Source organism: Metopolophium dirhodum, chromosome 7 (assembly GCF_019925205.1).
Source record: "Metopolophium dirhodum isolate CAU chromosome 7, ASM1992520v1, whole genome shotgun sequence".
Taxonomy (NCBI): Eukaryota; Metazoa; Arthropoda; class Insecta; order Hemiptera; family Aphididae; genus Metopolophium; species Metopolophium dirhodum.
Window position 1 is genome coordinate 10095966 of NC_083566.1, and position 18152 is coordinate 10114117.

Genomic DNA, 18152 nt, shown 5'->3' on the forward strand with positions numbered 1-18152 from the left:
AAAATATCCTTCTTGTCAAAGTCTTAACATAATCACGCAAGCTTGTTATTAATTATTATTATGTTTTTAATATGATGGAAACTACTCATCAAAAGCTAAACAAAATAGTGAAGTAATAGCTAATTGTAAATATAATTATATAATATTACCTATAAAATATATTATGGTACATTTCGTCTTGATAATTCTAATATCTAAACATTCTTAACTATATATTCTTGGCTGGGTGTTATCAATGGATAACTTCCCAATCCTATTATTCGCCGTTAATTTTATATTCTTTCCTTTATCAAATCTAATTATTGTACAAATAACTGTATAGATTGTAAATGTATTTTAAATAATAAATAATAAAAAAAAAAAAAAACTGTATATTCTAACAATGATAATTATTCTTAAATATAGGTTGTAAATATACAAAATTAGATGAGCGTATATTAAAATCCATACGAAAAACATAATATTTTATTTTATAACGAATGTTGTTGTAATGACTGCAGTTTCAAGCCCAATAACATAGTTTTTGGATAAATACGACTCTATATAGCTGTCATCGCTGCCGGTGGGACAGACGCATTATTATTGTTGCGATGATACGTGTAGAGTATATTTACTAGGTATATTTTGTACAGTACACATAGTACCCCATGTGGCCATTGAACCAGATGTTTCTAATTTGTACACGTCATACAGATTGTAATAGCTATTTTATGTGAATGGCAGTTATACCTACGTTTTTATATAGAGAAATCAAATTTATGGAGTCAACATTTTTTTGAAAAAAATTTTTTTGAAGCCACAACAACAAATACGATTAAGGCTTTTGAAAGTGTTTTTGATGTGAAGAATTAACTGTAGGTACGTGTTACCATTGATTTAGGATACCTATGATTGTTATCAAAATATTTAATGTCTCGGAGTAAATGGATGTGAATATACAGTGTGAGGCGTAGGAGGTAATAGCATGTTTGGCGTAAGTATCTGCTTGTTTATTTCCTTGGATCCCTATTCCTTACATGGATTCCTTCATGCAGGTCATGACCCGGTATCCAAATCGTGGTGACAGTCTGTGTATTGGGTTTAATTTTGTATTTTTATAGATTTATACCTATATTGTTGGGTTGATAGACAATTTTGATGCTGGTATCTAAGAGTAAGAGTAAGAGAGTCGCTAAATATAATGGCGTTGGTTATTTTGTTTGGTCTGAAGTTATCGAGAGTATGGGAGATCGCAATAGTTTTAGGTAAAAACTGAACAGGAGTCTAGAATTTTGAGCATTTTACTTTGTTTTTATTGCATACCATCGCGGCTCCTACTTCGGTTTCTATTTTGGATATGTCAGTGGATAACATAGTATAGTTTTGGAAGTGACCAAGTATTAATTGTAAATTGTAATTAAAATTGTATATGCTGTGCAGAGTTTTGTTCTTAGGTAGTGATGATAATGCAACGTTTGTATTTCATCCATGATCCACGGGGAGTGATGAGGCCTTCGTGTCGGATGGTCTTGGAAAAATCAAAGTTGCTGTTTTGAAGGTCTGATGCCTTGTTGTATAGCAAAAATGTTTTAAGCACGTCTTACTGATAGAAACATGGCATTGTTCTTTTATTAGGCATATAGGTGGTATTGAGTATTAAGTATTGAGTATTGAGTATAAACTGGCGATCGAACTCGATCGAAATGCTCCGAAAACTAACCCTAAGCCGAAATTGTGTAAGTAGGACAAGGTACTGTTTCAATTATTTTTGTTAATACTTTAAAAGTAAATTTATTAAATTGTATCTAGTTTTCAATAGTTGTTAGAAGAGGATTTAGAGGACATTATATATAGGTTAGGTAATCTAATCTACAGTTGGTGGGCCGCCGGGCCGGTACACCTGTCGTGTATACGAGGACAAACACGCAGTGAAACACCCTGTGTGCGTGCGCGAGTGCTTGTGTGTGTATGTATGTATGTATGTATGTATGTGTGTGTGTGTGTGTGTGTGTGTGTGTGTGTGTGTGTGTGTTTGCGTCTATGTATTATAATAGTACCTATAGGTACGTAATATTGTACATTGTGCAGCATAATATACGTTCGATAAACACGCATTAGACGCCGGAACCGAGCGCAGACTTGCACTTCAAGGGTTAAACAAAATAATAATAATAATAATAATAATAATAAATATTATAATACTAGGTAATTGTGACGGCTATTGTGGCTATTGTAAACACACGTATATATGACAATATGTATTTGTGCGTGCGTGTGTATACGAACAACGCCCACTGCGGCATTATTATATGTGTGCATATATTTTATGTCTTTGTATTTTATGTGCTGTGCAGTGTGGTAGACAGAGTGTTAAAAAATCCCATATTTTTCCACGTTCTCCCCTAAATCATTTCATCTGACGACAAGTGTAAAACATTTTTGGGGTGCCCATATTATTGTATACAAGACTTGGATGAGACACCAACAATAATCGTCAACCATATGTGTGCGCACTTCGTTGTAGATAATTATAATACAACAAAAACACTACACGATAAAAATTATAAAACATGAGTCCAGGCGGTCTTTTTCTTCAAAAAGTAATTTTTTGATTACTCGTTATTCTTTGAAAATCCATTATAATACAAAGTAAATGCACGACAGTTGTAAATTATAATAATTAATAGTATTCCTACATAATATGCGGAACACCCTGTTTAGGCATTGTGTAAAAAAATATCAATTATTACCTGAGGTAAATTATTTAGATAAAACCATCTTATAAATTTTATGGTGTTCAAGAACGGAAAAAGATTTCTTTTTGGAATAGGCACCTGGGAAATCCGTTTATACGTAGTTAGTTACTTGTAAATATTTACTATCGTTATACTGCAATCCCCCAACTGAAATATTTTAAAATTTATTCAGTTAAATGCACTAAAAATTGTGTGAAAAAAATGCATTTCTCGTAGTAGGTATATACATTTGTGATAGGTACCTAATAACATTATACATATAATTCATATCAATCTAAAGGCGCAGCAGTTTTTCCTTGACCCTCGAGAAGCCTGTACATAAAATTATTACGTACCTACTGATTCATTATACATCCGGTCCAAACACGTTAACACGTTCTATAGATAAGAGATTAATATACAGGGCTGTTGTCATTATTATTAATATAAAATATTAACTAAATATTATAAGTGTCTAGAATATTTTAACGTGGAAAATGAATTTAAAAAAAAGGAAATTGTACCATGATCCATTACAATGGCAGACTATTTTAGTTTTATATACGTAGAGTATACAATAATATAAGCTAAAAACAACCTGGTCGCTACTTAGTTATAGACTAATTACTAAAGCTATACTTTCTAATACCTAATGTATACCGTTGTCAAATGTCGATAATTTGCTATCAAAATACTATAAATTATAATTTAATAATTGATACCGATTACCATTACAATGTAACAAATAATTATAATCATTTCAAATGCAACATAATTGACACATATAAATATAGAATGCATCTAATGACTCTTAAATCAACTATTTATTTTTGAAACCAATTAGCAAAGTTTAAAACGATGATATACTATCAATAAATTATCATCATTCATCACATCTTATATTGATCAGCTCTGAAAATGGTACGTCACCAGTTCGGGAATGTTTTTAAATACCGTCATATGCCATTCTTTATGCTTATTCAAAAATATATTTTAAATTATACATATAATTGACTTTTTTTTAATCTTTCACATTTAGAAATGACAGATTTATAATATGTATATGTATAAATTAGAGCTTCAAGTTACAAAAATTATATTGGTTTAGTTTAATACAGTTATATATTATAATAATCTATTCCATAGTATTTTCGATAAATAAATGTCCGTCTAATTGAGGTGGGTCAATGTACGTAACTGAACACAAGTGATTATGACAATAATTTCCGGATGTTCAGCTGCAATCATTTGCGTGTTTATAAATGTATAATGATAAATGATAAATGTGATATTATATAAATGAAACATACATTATATAACTTTTAAATTCTAATATTTGTATACTTACATACAACACACGTTTATATGTGGTACAAACGCAATAATTATAATTACGAAATGTACACACATACGATGATACAAATACAAATATTTCTATAGTACCAGAAATTCACAATCTTCTAAACAGTCACTTAAAATTTATTTCGTTTTAATTTGTCGTGTTTATCTTTATTTTAGCGTAAATGGGATTCCACCAAATTGGTCACATATTTTCAATATTCCAATGCGTCAGATAGTATTAACTGTTATTTATTATCAATATTCTAATTGGGGTTATATTTAAGGACAATTGTTACGAATTATTTTTTGACCTATTAACTCATATTAAGATAAAGTTTATCCAATGATAGAGACAAACACATTTGGCACCGTCTAATTACACACAATATTCATAAAACGCGCTTCAATAATTTTGTGCATATATATTATTATATATATAAATTTGTATACAGCAAAATTATTGTAAGGTAATCTGAATATAAGTCAATACATTCAATTGAAATTGGAGAAACAATAGTCTCGGCATTTGGCAACAACAAAAAATATAAAAATATATATTAATAATAATTTTAGAAAAAGTATGTTGTATTTTTTCTTAAAAAATTCTAGAACCTACTCAGCATTTCCTTGGACTTGGGTGTAAGATATTATACTATCTTGTGACCTTTTTTAACAGTAATAATATTCAAAATACTGAATGTTATGCTCGAGTTCTAATTTTATCATGACGTGTTGTCATTGCGTTACGATAAGATTTTGAATTGCTTACATACTATTTGTAGGACACAATGTTATTTATTTGGTTTTACATATGTCGTCGAGTCAATGTAATACATTTTGGCTCTTTGATATAACGCAGAACCATTTTTAACTTGGGTTCCAACATTATCGTGGGAGTTAGAAGGCAGTATACCGTGAAAGTGTGAAGCGACGCGCGTTTCGGGGGGACGATGGAAAAATTGACGTGTCTTACTGGATCGCGTGTTAATTTTACACAATAATGAAGTTGAAGTAAGTATATAACATAATATAATATGTGCATTACGATAATTATTTACCGAGGGACCGGTTACAAATGTTACAAATTACAATACGTGCGTAAAATATATTCTAATTCGGTATCAAGTTTCATGCGGGATGTGCTAACGAGGTTTTACTGCACTTATAATACTCGAATACATTATTATGTTTTACGTCATATTTAGTATATAATATGCCATGTGGCTTGAATAGTATAAACCAGTCAAAAAAAGTTTGCAAAATATCAAATATTGTAAAGATATGTAAAAATGTATTTATTTCGGCCAGTTAAATTCGATAAAAAAAAAACATTTCAGCAAAAAAATATCATTCGTCTAAATTAAAAATAATTTCGGAGAGAAATGGCCAACTTTGATCTTTGATTTGTATAATAAATAAATAAATAAAATACTAAAATAGTTATAATTTAATACAACATATCATAAATAATGTGTAGCATGTATATATTGTATATATATAGCCGTTCACTGATACGATATATTTCATTATTAATTTAGGAAAATTATATTTGTATATAATAACTTTAAAAAGCGTTTAAATATAATATGGTTTTGCTTATGAAAAACATAAACTTTTTTATTTTCAACCGTTTAATTTATATCATCAAGTTAAAAAAGAGAGAATCGAGGCGATTTTAATGTTATTAGTCTTCAACAGTTTTACAATACATATTGATTAATAATTTCATTAGAGTTTAATAGTGCATACATTTGGGATAATATTTTAATGGTTATAATTTATAGTTTTTGATCGATTATTCGGTGCTTAAACTATAAACTGTTTTAACGATTTAGATAGCATGTATATATACACGCACACAGACCATATTATATAGAAATAGATACATACTTTTCAAATACATAGGGCCTCTAATTAGTTATTAAAACTAGGGAGAAATGTATACTGATGTACTGATATTTAAAGGTATAACTTCTTGAACGACGTGGTGCCGCTATATTACCAAACATGACACGTGTGTCGCGCATGAAGTCGAAGGAAATCTGTCAGGAAATTCTCGCAAATACGATTCTCAGCGTTCATTTCCGCGTATAATATTTACTTATACGAACTTACAATAGATTTCCGCGTGGCTGTAACGACATTTTTTAATCGAAAAAACGTAATATTCTCTTGTCGTGGTCGTGTGAAACGTAGGTACTGGTGAGTTGTACATACGTATATGGTGTTCTATCGAACATAATAATATACACTATACACGTTACGGATTTACATATTTTATTTGCAACATTATGCAAGTACAGAAAACTAATGATAATATGGTTGTGTAGGAAATTCGGAAACGAATAATAATCAGTGACGTTCCATATTTGTATACATTAATATTAGATTCTATATTCTGATACTGAGCCAAATAGTAAACCAAATTAAACACGTTTTTGTAACCACAGATGGGACATTGAAATTATTATCGAAAACGCATACATTGTTTTGTCTCTATTTGAACACAGCATCATACATCACAAGACGTAGATTGTGAGAAAACATAAAATCCTGCCTGGCTAAAAATTAATTTTGTTTCGGTGCGAGTTTCGAGATACAGTTCAGAGTTCTGGAGCAAATATAATAGGTGATATCGGCCTTTGTTTAAGAACTAAGAAGTGACTAATACATAATAGGACACTGACACATTCTTTTCTTAATGTACATACACATAGATAATTACGTATGAGCCAATATAGGCGATAGTGGGCACTTGGTCTTAGATTTAATATCTGAATGACCCAATAATCAAGAGCCAATGCACATTACACACTCGTATACAATATATTATATATACTTTCGGAGACCACTCGAAGTATATAATAATACACAATAAATAATAATCATAAACCGAAAACTTTTTCCTATAACATTCAATATCAGTATATCACACACAACGGATGATATTATATAATGTAAATGGAACGATAAAATATTGTACAGAATTCAACTGCGGAAATGACGTCCCGTTTAGCGATTATTATTGTAGTTCTGCGGTGTTGACTTACTATAGATAGCATATTTACATGTTCACATACGCCGTGTCAATTTATTTATCCCAGTGGTGGTCGTTCAGTGAAAAGCTTCGTATTACACACTTCAACGGGCTTCGAGGAGTAATAAATAAACGAGTAGTATAGGTAGTATAATATAATATATTCTGGAACTTGAGAAATAAAAATACTCCGTCAACATTATGTTTAATGGGTACCTATATTATAGCTATATAGGTTAAAATAATTTTATTTTGTTGGGTAACCAACCAGTGATATATTATATAGCCATACAGCTGCCATTACTGTCATAAGATTATTAAGTTTGGGATAATTGGAATATTGATGAAATATTTGTCAATTAATTTGTGTTTTGAGATAATATAGTTGTAGTTGTAATTATAACAAGAGTACCTATAATGATGAGTTACAATAGAGAAATGTGGTACCAAAATCAAGATCGAATAATGGTTTAACTCTGTAGATATTATCAGGTATTAAATCCGAGAAGATACTGTAAAACACTTTTAACTTATAATATACAATATTTAAAAACATAATATGTTTCGAATCGTATACTTAATAAATACTACAAAATAATGTTCATCATAATATATTTTGGACTAGATAAGGTTAAGTGGAAAAGTTTAAAGGTAAAAATGACAGAAGGCGTTTCTTATTATTATGTGGTTCTAAAAGCTGTAAAAGGTCAAATAATTTAGTTGCAGTATAGGCGTATAGCCAGTGTCAGGCCGACATATTTATACAAATGAATAAAATATAAACGATAAAAGTGATATTTTCATTACTATTAAAATTGATTTTATTCCTTTATAAAATATATGAACAGTAGGTATATAGCTTTATTTCGTAACAATGTTCTTCGACGATTGGCGAGTAAATGAAAAAGCTAAAATGTCATAATGTTCTGATAGTTGAAAAATACATTTATTGTACATTAATATTTGTTATGTCGAGTGTCGACTGTTATAATTTTAATGTAGGTATAGTTAAATATTAATGCTAATATGTTCAAGAGAAATGCATAATAAAATGTAACTTATTGGGTCATATTATAATTAAATATTTATATTTTACAAACATAATATAAGATATAGGAAATAGGAATACAATAAGAGATTGTAAGATACAATATACATATTATTATATCACGTGTATTTGAATATTAAATTGATTAAATGTCTGATCGACACACGACGATGTCTATACCGGAAACATTGAACTAATAATTCTTAGAACCGTTTTAATTTTTAACCTAACAGTCAAAAAATCCTGACATGACACAGATTAGACGGGTGTTGTGCACTATATTAGATAGTCTCAATAATAGAATATTATATGTATCATTGTTTTAAATTTAAAAGCAAATATAAACAATCGCTTCCGTGTTAGTGCACTTGTTGAGGTTTTTTCAATATTTTTTATCCTTCCTTGACTTTTAAAAATATATAATATATATATATATATATATATATGATTATATATAGGTAGGTAGGTACTGAGTTATGTGTAAGCATTACGCGTTAAAGCGTATATATACTATTACTACCGTACCTATATATGACTAGCGGCGAGGAAACTGTTGACAATTGGTGTTTACTGTTTATATTATTTCAAATGTCCTGTCTTTTACTCCTTTGTATACCTATTATTCCACCGTATATAGAAAAACAAGGTCTGTGTAGAAATACTATGCACTGCTTCCAGTAATTGTCTTGTTATTTTCTTCGTTGGATAAAAAGAATGCGAGTAAAAAAAACTCCTCGATCGTTCAACAATCACAAGCATCATAAGAGTAAAAACAGCATACCTATATACAATACAAAAAATCGATAACCGTATCTGTCGTTATCCAATAAAAGACAGTCAACTAAATCAAAAATAGTCGGCAGCGGGATACCTACCTCTTATTTACCACTCATAATTCAATATCGTGAGATTCTAAAAACTGAGTCTCGTCCTTTCTCTCGTAACAGTGACACACGTGTTGACATAACGCGATACCCACACTCCAACAAAATGAAAACAAAATATATTTCTTCAGCTGCTCGTTATTTAAAATGTTTACAAAAATAATATTCAAATCTATGAAATATCAAAATATTTTATTGAGTTTAAATTAATTAGGTATTCTCCCAATAATCTCAAGTAGGTATATAAAAACATATTATCGTAAACTATCTTAACGATATTATTTTCGTTTTTAACTTTTGAATCATATTAAGTACCTAATCAATATCACATGACATGTTACACATGCTATTGACAATATGTACCTATTATTTATTATAACGAGAATTCTAAGGAAAGTCGTTTTACTTAACAATTCTGTAACTAATTGCAAACACCATCAATTAATTAAATAATACGGTATAAAAACATGTCAAAAATTCGTAAAATCTATATAGATAAAAATTAATATTTTCTGTCTGTCCTTTATGCATTCCTAAATCGTTCATCCGATTGCGATGAAATTTGGTACAGAGATATAGATTACACCTTTGAGAAGAAGATGAGCTACTTAAAAAAATGTAAATTAGAGGTCCAACCCGGGGAAGTGTTCAAACAGGGATTTTGAAATTTACGATGGAAATTGTTGCTTATAAATGGTTGTTATTGGTTTTAATAATAATAATTATTATTATTGTGATTAGCCTGTTGGCGCAGTGGCACTTCTATGTATTTTATAGCACAGAATGTCTAAAGTTCGAACCATGGCCGATGGGTTCGGTGGACCAATGTTTTGCATTGTTTTATTCTTATTTTTTATCTATACACACGCGAATGTTTGGTTTTTATTCATCGGATTTTAGTACGGTTATGTTAGGTTAGGATTTTGTTATAAATTGAATTAATCCGCCGTAGGTTGAATTTTAATTAAAAACGACAAACTTGGTATAAATTTGATACTTTAGTTACACTATACACTGTACAAACCAAACGGGGTCCAAACGCGATCTACCACAGGTATATTGCCTTCCTGATAATATACTGCCCGCATAACCACAAGCGAATCTCACGGACGCCGGTCGGGATGACTATACGTCATATAATATAATTTACACTTAAAAAGACATTGCTTCCGCAGTGTTTTACACCCAAAAGGAGTTGAACAATCAGAATTTTTTCTCCGGGCAACGCCGGGTAATTCAGCTAGTTATTTAAAACTGTAATAATATGAAAAAAGCAACACGAATAATGAAGATTGTAGATCTGTAGAGCAGTATTTTAGTCTAAAAAAATGTTAGTAGACTAAATAACAAAATGTGCATTATACCACCATATTATAAAATAATATTTCTTTGCTCTATTCAGAATTTCGAATGTTTATAGATTTAATTTAGGGGGGGGGGGGGGGTAGGAATCCTAGTAGGGTTTCGGGATGGGATATATAATAATAATAATTCTACATAGTACATACACGCATACTTTTATTTTCCGGAGGGAACTGGGGGAGGGTTGAACCCCTAACCCCTCACCCCATATATACACCACTGTACATTTTACTGGACATGTTAGTCACGATAATTAAAATAATATCTATCAAATAGGTGTTACCTGTACGTAATACGTAAATACTAATAGCGTTTAAATGTTTTGATACAATTACGTTTTACAATATTTTAAAATAATGAAAAAAATGTATCCAAGTATATAGTTATGTGCAACATTTAAAAGCCAAAATTGATTAAGTGTCATAAAATATTTTATGCATCTAAACGTTTTGGAACGTATATTCGACTAAACCGTTTTAACGGCTTCATATAAACGCAGTGAATTCTATATAATATATTAGTGTCGTTACCCATTTTTATACAAAACGACGGATGTTATTTAGTATTAGAGTTGATTTATTGGTCCCCGGTATTTATACTACGCCAATCAAAATCTAATTAAATTATTTTCTTAATTCAATTAAAACCATTTAAGTGTTTCTTGTATAACAAGGAAATATATTGTTAAATATAATATTTTTTTTCAAAGAGCTAGTAGACAATAATATGTTAAATGAAGTTAAATTATAATTGTTGTAACTATAGCCACTAACGATACAATTTTAAAAATGTTAAAAACAAATTTAAAATTATATAAACAGTTTCATAATTACATAAGACTGCGGTTAAATCTTAAATGTGTATATTTATATATTATATTTTGTTTATAATATTTCGTTTTAGTTTTTATAAGATTTAAATTTGAATGGTTATTACTTATTATAATTGTATTAAAATAATATAGTTTAATAATTTCTATGAAAAAATCAATTATTACAAAAAACACAAAAAAAAACAGCAAGATTTGTGATATATTAAATTTGTACATTTATTCAAATCAAACACACACATGTTGAATGTAGATACTTATAAGTTATAAGTTACCTACATTAATAACTTATTTAGATAATGGTTGTAATTTACTAATACAGTGAGAAAGTAAAGGTGTAAAACTTAACAAATTTTATTTGTTGTTAGACGTCGTTAATTGAAAATAGGGATACGGGCTACAGCACACTATCGTCGTAGGTAATTCATAAGCACTAAGCAGGACTAGGGTTTGTATTCAGCTACATGTTTTTTTTCGCAACGTCCAAATTTAATAGAGTTTTAGTCAGTAATGTCACGATTTGTATTATTTTGATGAAAATAGTACGATTTTCATATTATATATTTAGCTTTATGCATACATAATATTATATTATATTAATCAAAATTTAATAATAGTCCGTAGACCATATTTAAAAATGTATAAATACGTGACTATATAAACATCGTTTAATATTATTACTTATTAGTTATAACAAATCAATACTGAATTACTCATTAATCACAATTAATTAAACTACAGGGTAGTCCGGTGTCACAGTGTAAAGTATATGTAGAAAACGGGAGATCAGCTATAAGTATTATACTTTTTTGTATACTATTGTAGACCAGACATAATAAATCAAAATATAAATAGAAACTTGGTTTTAAGCATTTAGATATAAAGGTAACGACCACGACGTGCGGACGAGTAGTTATAACTAGATAATTTAAATTCACCAAATTTATGGGATTTTTTCAAGACCATTTATTTTCCTCGATTCGTTTTTTAAAATAAAAACAGTCTTTGGACTAACTAATAGCACAGGTTTTATTAAATGTATAACATTATAAATTATAATATTTTATGGTTTTTCTGTTACCACTGCAGCAGTGCAGTGACACACCCTATAAAAAACTATTATACATATTATACCTTATATTGTTTAGAACTTATCGTCAGTACTCAGTGAGTTATAACAATCGTTTCTATACGGTGCAATACGTATGTACTATATCGTATAACCTACCGCAACGTACGGTCACGCGGCACACCTCTATTTATAAAATGGTATATTAATACTACACGTACAGAGTATCTACCCTATACAGGTTTACGTTTCACGAATACTTGCGTATAATATATATTATATTGTATTATTTTTGGGGCTGTAGAACGCCATGTGTTACTAAATAGAGGCGGTGTCCTGGGTGCAGGATTATTATTATTAATTAACATTTTCCCTAGACGTCATCGATCTCAGCTCGCGTGATGTACGCTATCAAAAAAATAATTTATATAAATATCAGCCGTAGTCTGGTCGGTCGGTTTGAATGATGGATAGTACCTATATAATATTTATAGGTGTATACGAGCACATTATAATATAATATATACGATATACCTTTATATTATAGTCTATACTGGCTACTTCCATAAGAACTGTCATACTCCATAAGTATATTACACAACACACATTGTATTAAACAGTAATAAACACATTATTGCATACAGACGGAACCCAAATGTTACACATATCCGTCCTATCCTAGTATTTTTAAAAAACCATTCATACAGGTCATAGATGACTCACAATAGACTTTCTCAAATTGTGCACCTGCGTTCGGACTTTTGATGTTCAGATTTATGATGAGTTGTGTTTACCCATAAGACCATTAGCAACGATGATACATAAAGCGTTTGTAGAGTGACCTCGAGTACAATAATATTATTCCTTCCTCAGCTTGACTCCACGATAATAGAATAATATACTGTCGTAATTCGTAATCATAATAGTATGTAATAACAATACAAATTATACTTGTACTTCCAGCTTCCACGTTTTTTATACAGTAAAACTAACCTAACCTGCAGGCTGCAGAGTACCTATTCATTTTTTAATTTTGATAACATTAATTTGATGTATTGTGCAATCACAATCTATAGTCATATTATTTATTATTATTTAAAAATAAATCTCTCATTATTCTCATAATATTTCTAAGTAACAAGTATTGAAGTGTCCTTAGGAAAACATATGTTTAGTACTTTGTCGGTATACGAAAAAAAAACCAAAATTATAATATAATCAAAATTTTTGAGATATATATTTTTCTTTTATTCTATTACTGTTACTTAATAATAATAATATTTGTATAATTATTATTAAATAATATTAAAAAATTTAAATTAATTTATATAATGCATTACATTGTTGTAATGCATTATATTCACACAAATGTTTTTTAAATTTATATTTTTAACTAAAAAAAAACTAATTTTCAACTTCTAACTGAAGTTATTATTTTTACCAAACTAACTTCTATCAAACTAAGTTAGAAATTTGGTAAATTTCAGAAACGTAATTATATTATAAATTAGTGACTTTTTATATTAAAGTAACTTAACTTTAAAAAAGTGACTAACTTGTCCAGCTTTGTCCGGAAAGTTGCCCCCGAATCGCCATTAATTCATAATTGATGAAATCCAGTAAGGTTCTAGAACCCACGTGGCCCTATAGCGACATAAGACACGCATATACCCAATGGCATATAAAATACGACTATTTTAGCAAAATATGTAACTGCTTGTCTATACAGAGCGGTTGACGCGTGCGGTTGAACAGTAGCTGATATTAAATAAAAACCGTCCTACACCGAAAGGGCGGAAGTATAGCAGCAGTCTAGCTCAGTATCAGTAGACTGCATGCAGATCTCGCAGCGCGCGCGCGGTATTTTCCTGTCCGCCGAGAGTCGTCGTCGTCGAGCACCGACTGTTCGCCGCATAACTCGACTAAATCTCCTCGTGGCCGCCGTCTGCCGAACAGATGCCCAACGGACGCTCTGGCTGACACTGGAACCGGAACAGTGCAGCCGTCATCAGCAAGACGTATCTTTTGGCGTCAAACGCCTACGTGGCCGCCGCCGCCGATCCACATTGCGGAACATCCACGAACGCATGTTCCCTTAACTATAACGACCACCGCGTTTTTATTTAATAATTATTTACTGTTATTCGTCGAATTTCAGTTTATAATATAGATTGGTGTTCCGGTGTTCGATGACCATAATAATATTATAATAATTAATAACTATATCATCCCGCCGATCGTTTCTGTTGGTACTTGGTAATATATACGTATTTCTTTACTCAATAGTGTATTGTATAACTCACTAATAGAAATTGAAACATCGTAAAGTACGGTTTATGAAAAATTAACAAAATTACCCCTTTTGATTTTTCCGAACGAATAGATCGCTACAAAAATATTACTGAAAATATCAGTTCAGTTAATCTGACGATATCATTATACTATTATTTATTACCACGGCTACGCAATATTATAGAAATAAGTTTTAGTAGTTTTCGTAAATTGCACATATTATTAGAATACATTTTATATTCTGTGTGATGTTCTTCGTTAATGTACACATTATATAGTTACACGCGCCTATAAATATATTAAAATTTTTACTTATACCTATATTTCGTAAATCGATGTTATAACCTTATAGTAGAAGTGCAGACTTTATAGACTATTAGGTATTGGTTGTTAAAACACAAATAGATGGTTAAATATTTTTGCTAACTAACTTTAATAAAGTTAATAATAGATAATATTATATAATTATCCTTATACGTTTTTAAATACTTCAATTGGTTTTATAATTGATCATAAATATATCCTACACAGTGTACATTATAGGCACATAATATTATATATTTATATAATATATAATACATATACCTATTATTAGTACCTATATATAATGTGTATTTATAATAATAAGGAGGATGTTTTGGATGTAAAGTGATTCTGTAAACATTGTATCTCGCATGATTCCCCGATTTCGACGGTTCGATGCCCTCTATACCTACCGGTTACCATGAATCTAATAGTCGATGTACATCTATTAAGGAGCTAAAGTTTAAACTATAATACTATAAACATCCTAAAAGAAATATTACATAAAAATGCAATCAAAATGTTTTGAAAAAATAGTTCATTAACATACATACTAACAATGATAACATATATTTCCTATAGTATGTATTAGGTACTGTATTAGTAATTAAAATAATAATAAATTAAAATACTCAATCATGTATCGAAACCACTATTAGAAATTTGGAATGTTTATTAGATTTATGAATACGCAATTTCGTTTTATAATAATGTCATATAACTAAATTTGGTCCTTACACTTTAAAAGCTAAAACCAATCAAACCAATATGGTTATTACTCACAAATTAAATGTCATAGTTTAAGAAAATCTTTATTAGTAACAAACAAATATGTTTACTAACATATATTACGAATTTGACATAACTTTCCAGTAAAATAAATACAAATTAATGATTTTTCTCCAAATACACTATCTTGAGTTAAATTATTATAATTTCTAAAGTTTAAAAATGATACCTCTATTAAAATTTGATATTTTACCAAAAATTGTTGTTTCAACATACCTACTGAATAATATTACACTATCGTATTTTACCATGTATCTATTAACCATACAAACCTATACACTTAAACCGGATTCACAGCTACGTCGAGCATTGTGCCGTGCTTGGGCGTGGTAACAATGGTTACAACTCGTTACCATATTGGTTTAAATGTCGAGTTCTATAGTAAATCCATGGTATACTCGGTTGTAACTTGGTTATTGCACGACACCAAAAAAGTATTGTCCAATCAGAATGTGATTTTATTAACACGACGTATACATCTATAGCAGCTGTGAACCAGGCTTTATATAATATATCATTTACTTGTTAACACCAGTTAAAGTTCGGTGGTTAAAGTTAAATAATAATAATAATAATATGGTGTTGAATTAATTATAATAATTTGATTTATTCACGTACCACATCCTCGTAGATTGGCGTTGATCGGGCCCGTCGACTTGTATTGTTGGATTCTTGAATGGGTCTTGAAAAAACGGTTTGCACGCTAATGGCCAAAAGGAACCATCGGACAACCAGCAATTTGAACGGCATAGGCTCGACGAATATTCGGGCCGTTAGCATGTTATCATACGCCACCCAACAGTCATTTATGTCTGATATAACACTTGCTACAAAACACAACACGAACGGAATTAAAAAAAACTAAAATAATACGCAACACATTGAATACATACAAATATTATATTATATTATATTGGGTGCTAAAATAACTTATAATGCAATAGTTTTATTATTTTAATTTAGGTAAGTATACCGGATTATTGACAACATGCAATTTTAATGCCTTGTTCCTAAGCAGCATTTTTTTGAAGTACAGAATATATTGAATACAATAACCAATTTTGGACTAGCAGTTTTTAAATAGGCCACCTTCTATATAGTACCTTTGACAGGTTAACCAACCTTTTTTGGGCTCTCACTAGTTTACTACCGTACGCCACTGGGATTTTCCATGGGTTTACTTGGAAACAGTTTTGACGATTTACACAAAAATTGATAAAAAAAAAAACTAATAATAATATCTGCAAGCTCGTTATACCATCAGAAATTGGCAACACTGTACATTTTAAATCCGACTAGAAAATACCCTGAATGGGTCTCAACTGTCAATCCTAGTAATATTTTTGAGAACTCAAATGGATTCTCAAAATCGATTTTAAGTAACTTGAAAAAAACTTTGAACCTATTGAAAATAGGCCTAAAATTTGATGTTTTTAGATCGAAATTTTCCTAATAATATTGTGTTTCGGTATATGATAAATAATAAAACATTTTATGCTATTTTGTCATTCAAAAGTAAAAAACTTAAAAAGTAAAACGATGAAATAGAAAAAAATTTTGTTTTGTAACGACTTAAACTAATGTAAAAGTAATATACTAATATTTTCAAAAACGTTAGTTTTTACCGAAATAATGAGTGTCTTACGTTAAATAGATTGCCATGTTTATTATATTGTATTAGGTATTTACAATAACCAGTTAATCGTAATATCATATTATTTTAAATTGTTCTATGATTATCAGTATTTGTTCTTAAAAGATTTTTAAAAATTATTGTATTTTACATGATATTGCCTTGGTTTACGATACAAGAAATAAGAATCAAACTAGATTATAACAATATAACTCAATTGTGAATCACTTACCAAATATCGCGATACCAATATACCACAAAAAAAATAATATCACCAGTAAAATATCACATGGACAAAATTTCGTTAGTATCTATAAAATATAGCAAAAATACAACTATAATAATATGACTAGACTAATCCTATAAGTTATAACATTTGTATACTTTAATATTAATAATAATAATAATTATTATATATTATTCTATACTAACTATTAAATATTAATTATACTTGGATGATTCAAGTTGTATAATATATTGTACTAATGAACTATATAATTATATTGTTATTTGCGATATATTTTATAGTAACAACATTTTTTTGTCCATCATGCAATTTTTTTATTACGCAAGATTTTATCAAATATATGTTGTCAGTATACCCTTAAATTATTCTTTTGTAGACCGTAGATGTTTATATTGTTCGTTTTGCCATATGATACATTAGTTTTTTTAATAGAAATCATTTTTTATAAAAATATTAGTGGACCAATATTTTAGACGGTTTAATAATAATTAACCATAATAAACTGATATCATATTGATAGTCGAATAGTGGATACACGACGAAGAATAATTATAATAATGAGTTATAATATTTATAATAAGTTAATGATGTCTATAACTATTTC

At 29.3% G+C, this 18152-nt stretch overlaps 1 protein-coding gene across 1 annotated transcript in view; it reads right to left on the reverse strand.

Moving 5' to 3' along the window:
• Nucleotides 1-18152, reverse strand: part of LOC132949084 (matrix metalloproteinase-2-like) — a 46331-nt gene that overhangs the window by 20887 nt on the left and 7292 nt on the right. Inside the window, exon 2 of the mRNA XM_061019859.1 lies at nucleotides 16287-16495. Within this exon, the coding sequence (XP_060875842.1) occupies nucleotides 16287-16448 (162 nt within the window). The 5' untranslated portion in view covers nucleotides 16449-16495. The remainder of the gene's footprint in view (nucleotides 1-16286; nucleotides 16496-18152) is intronic.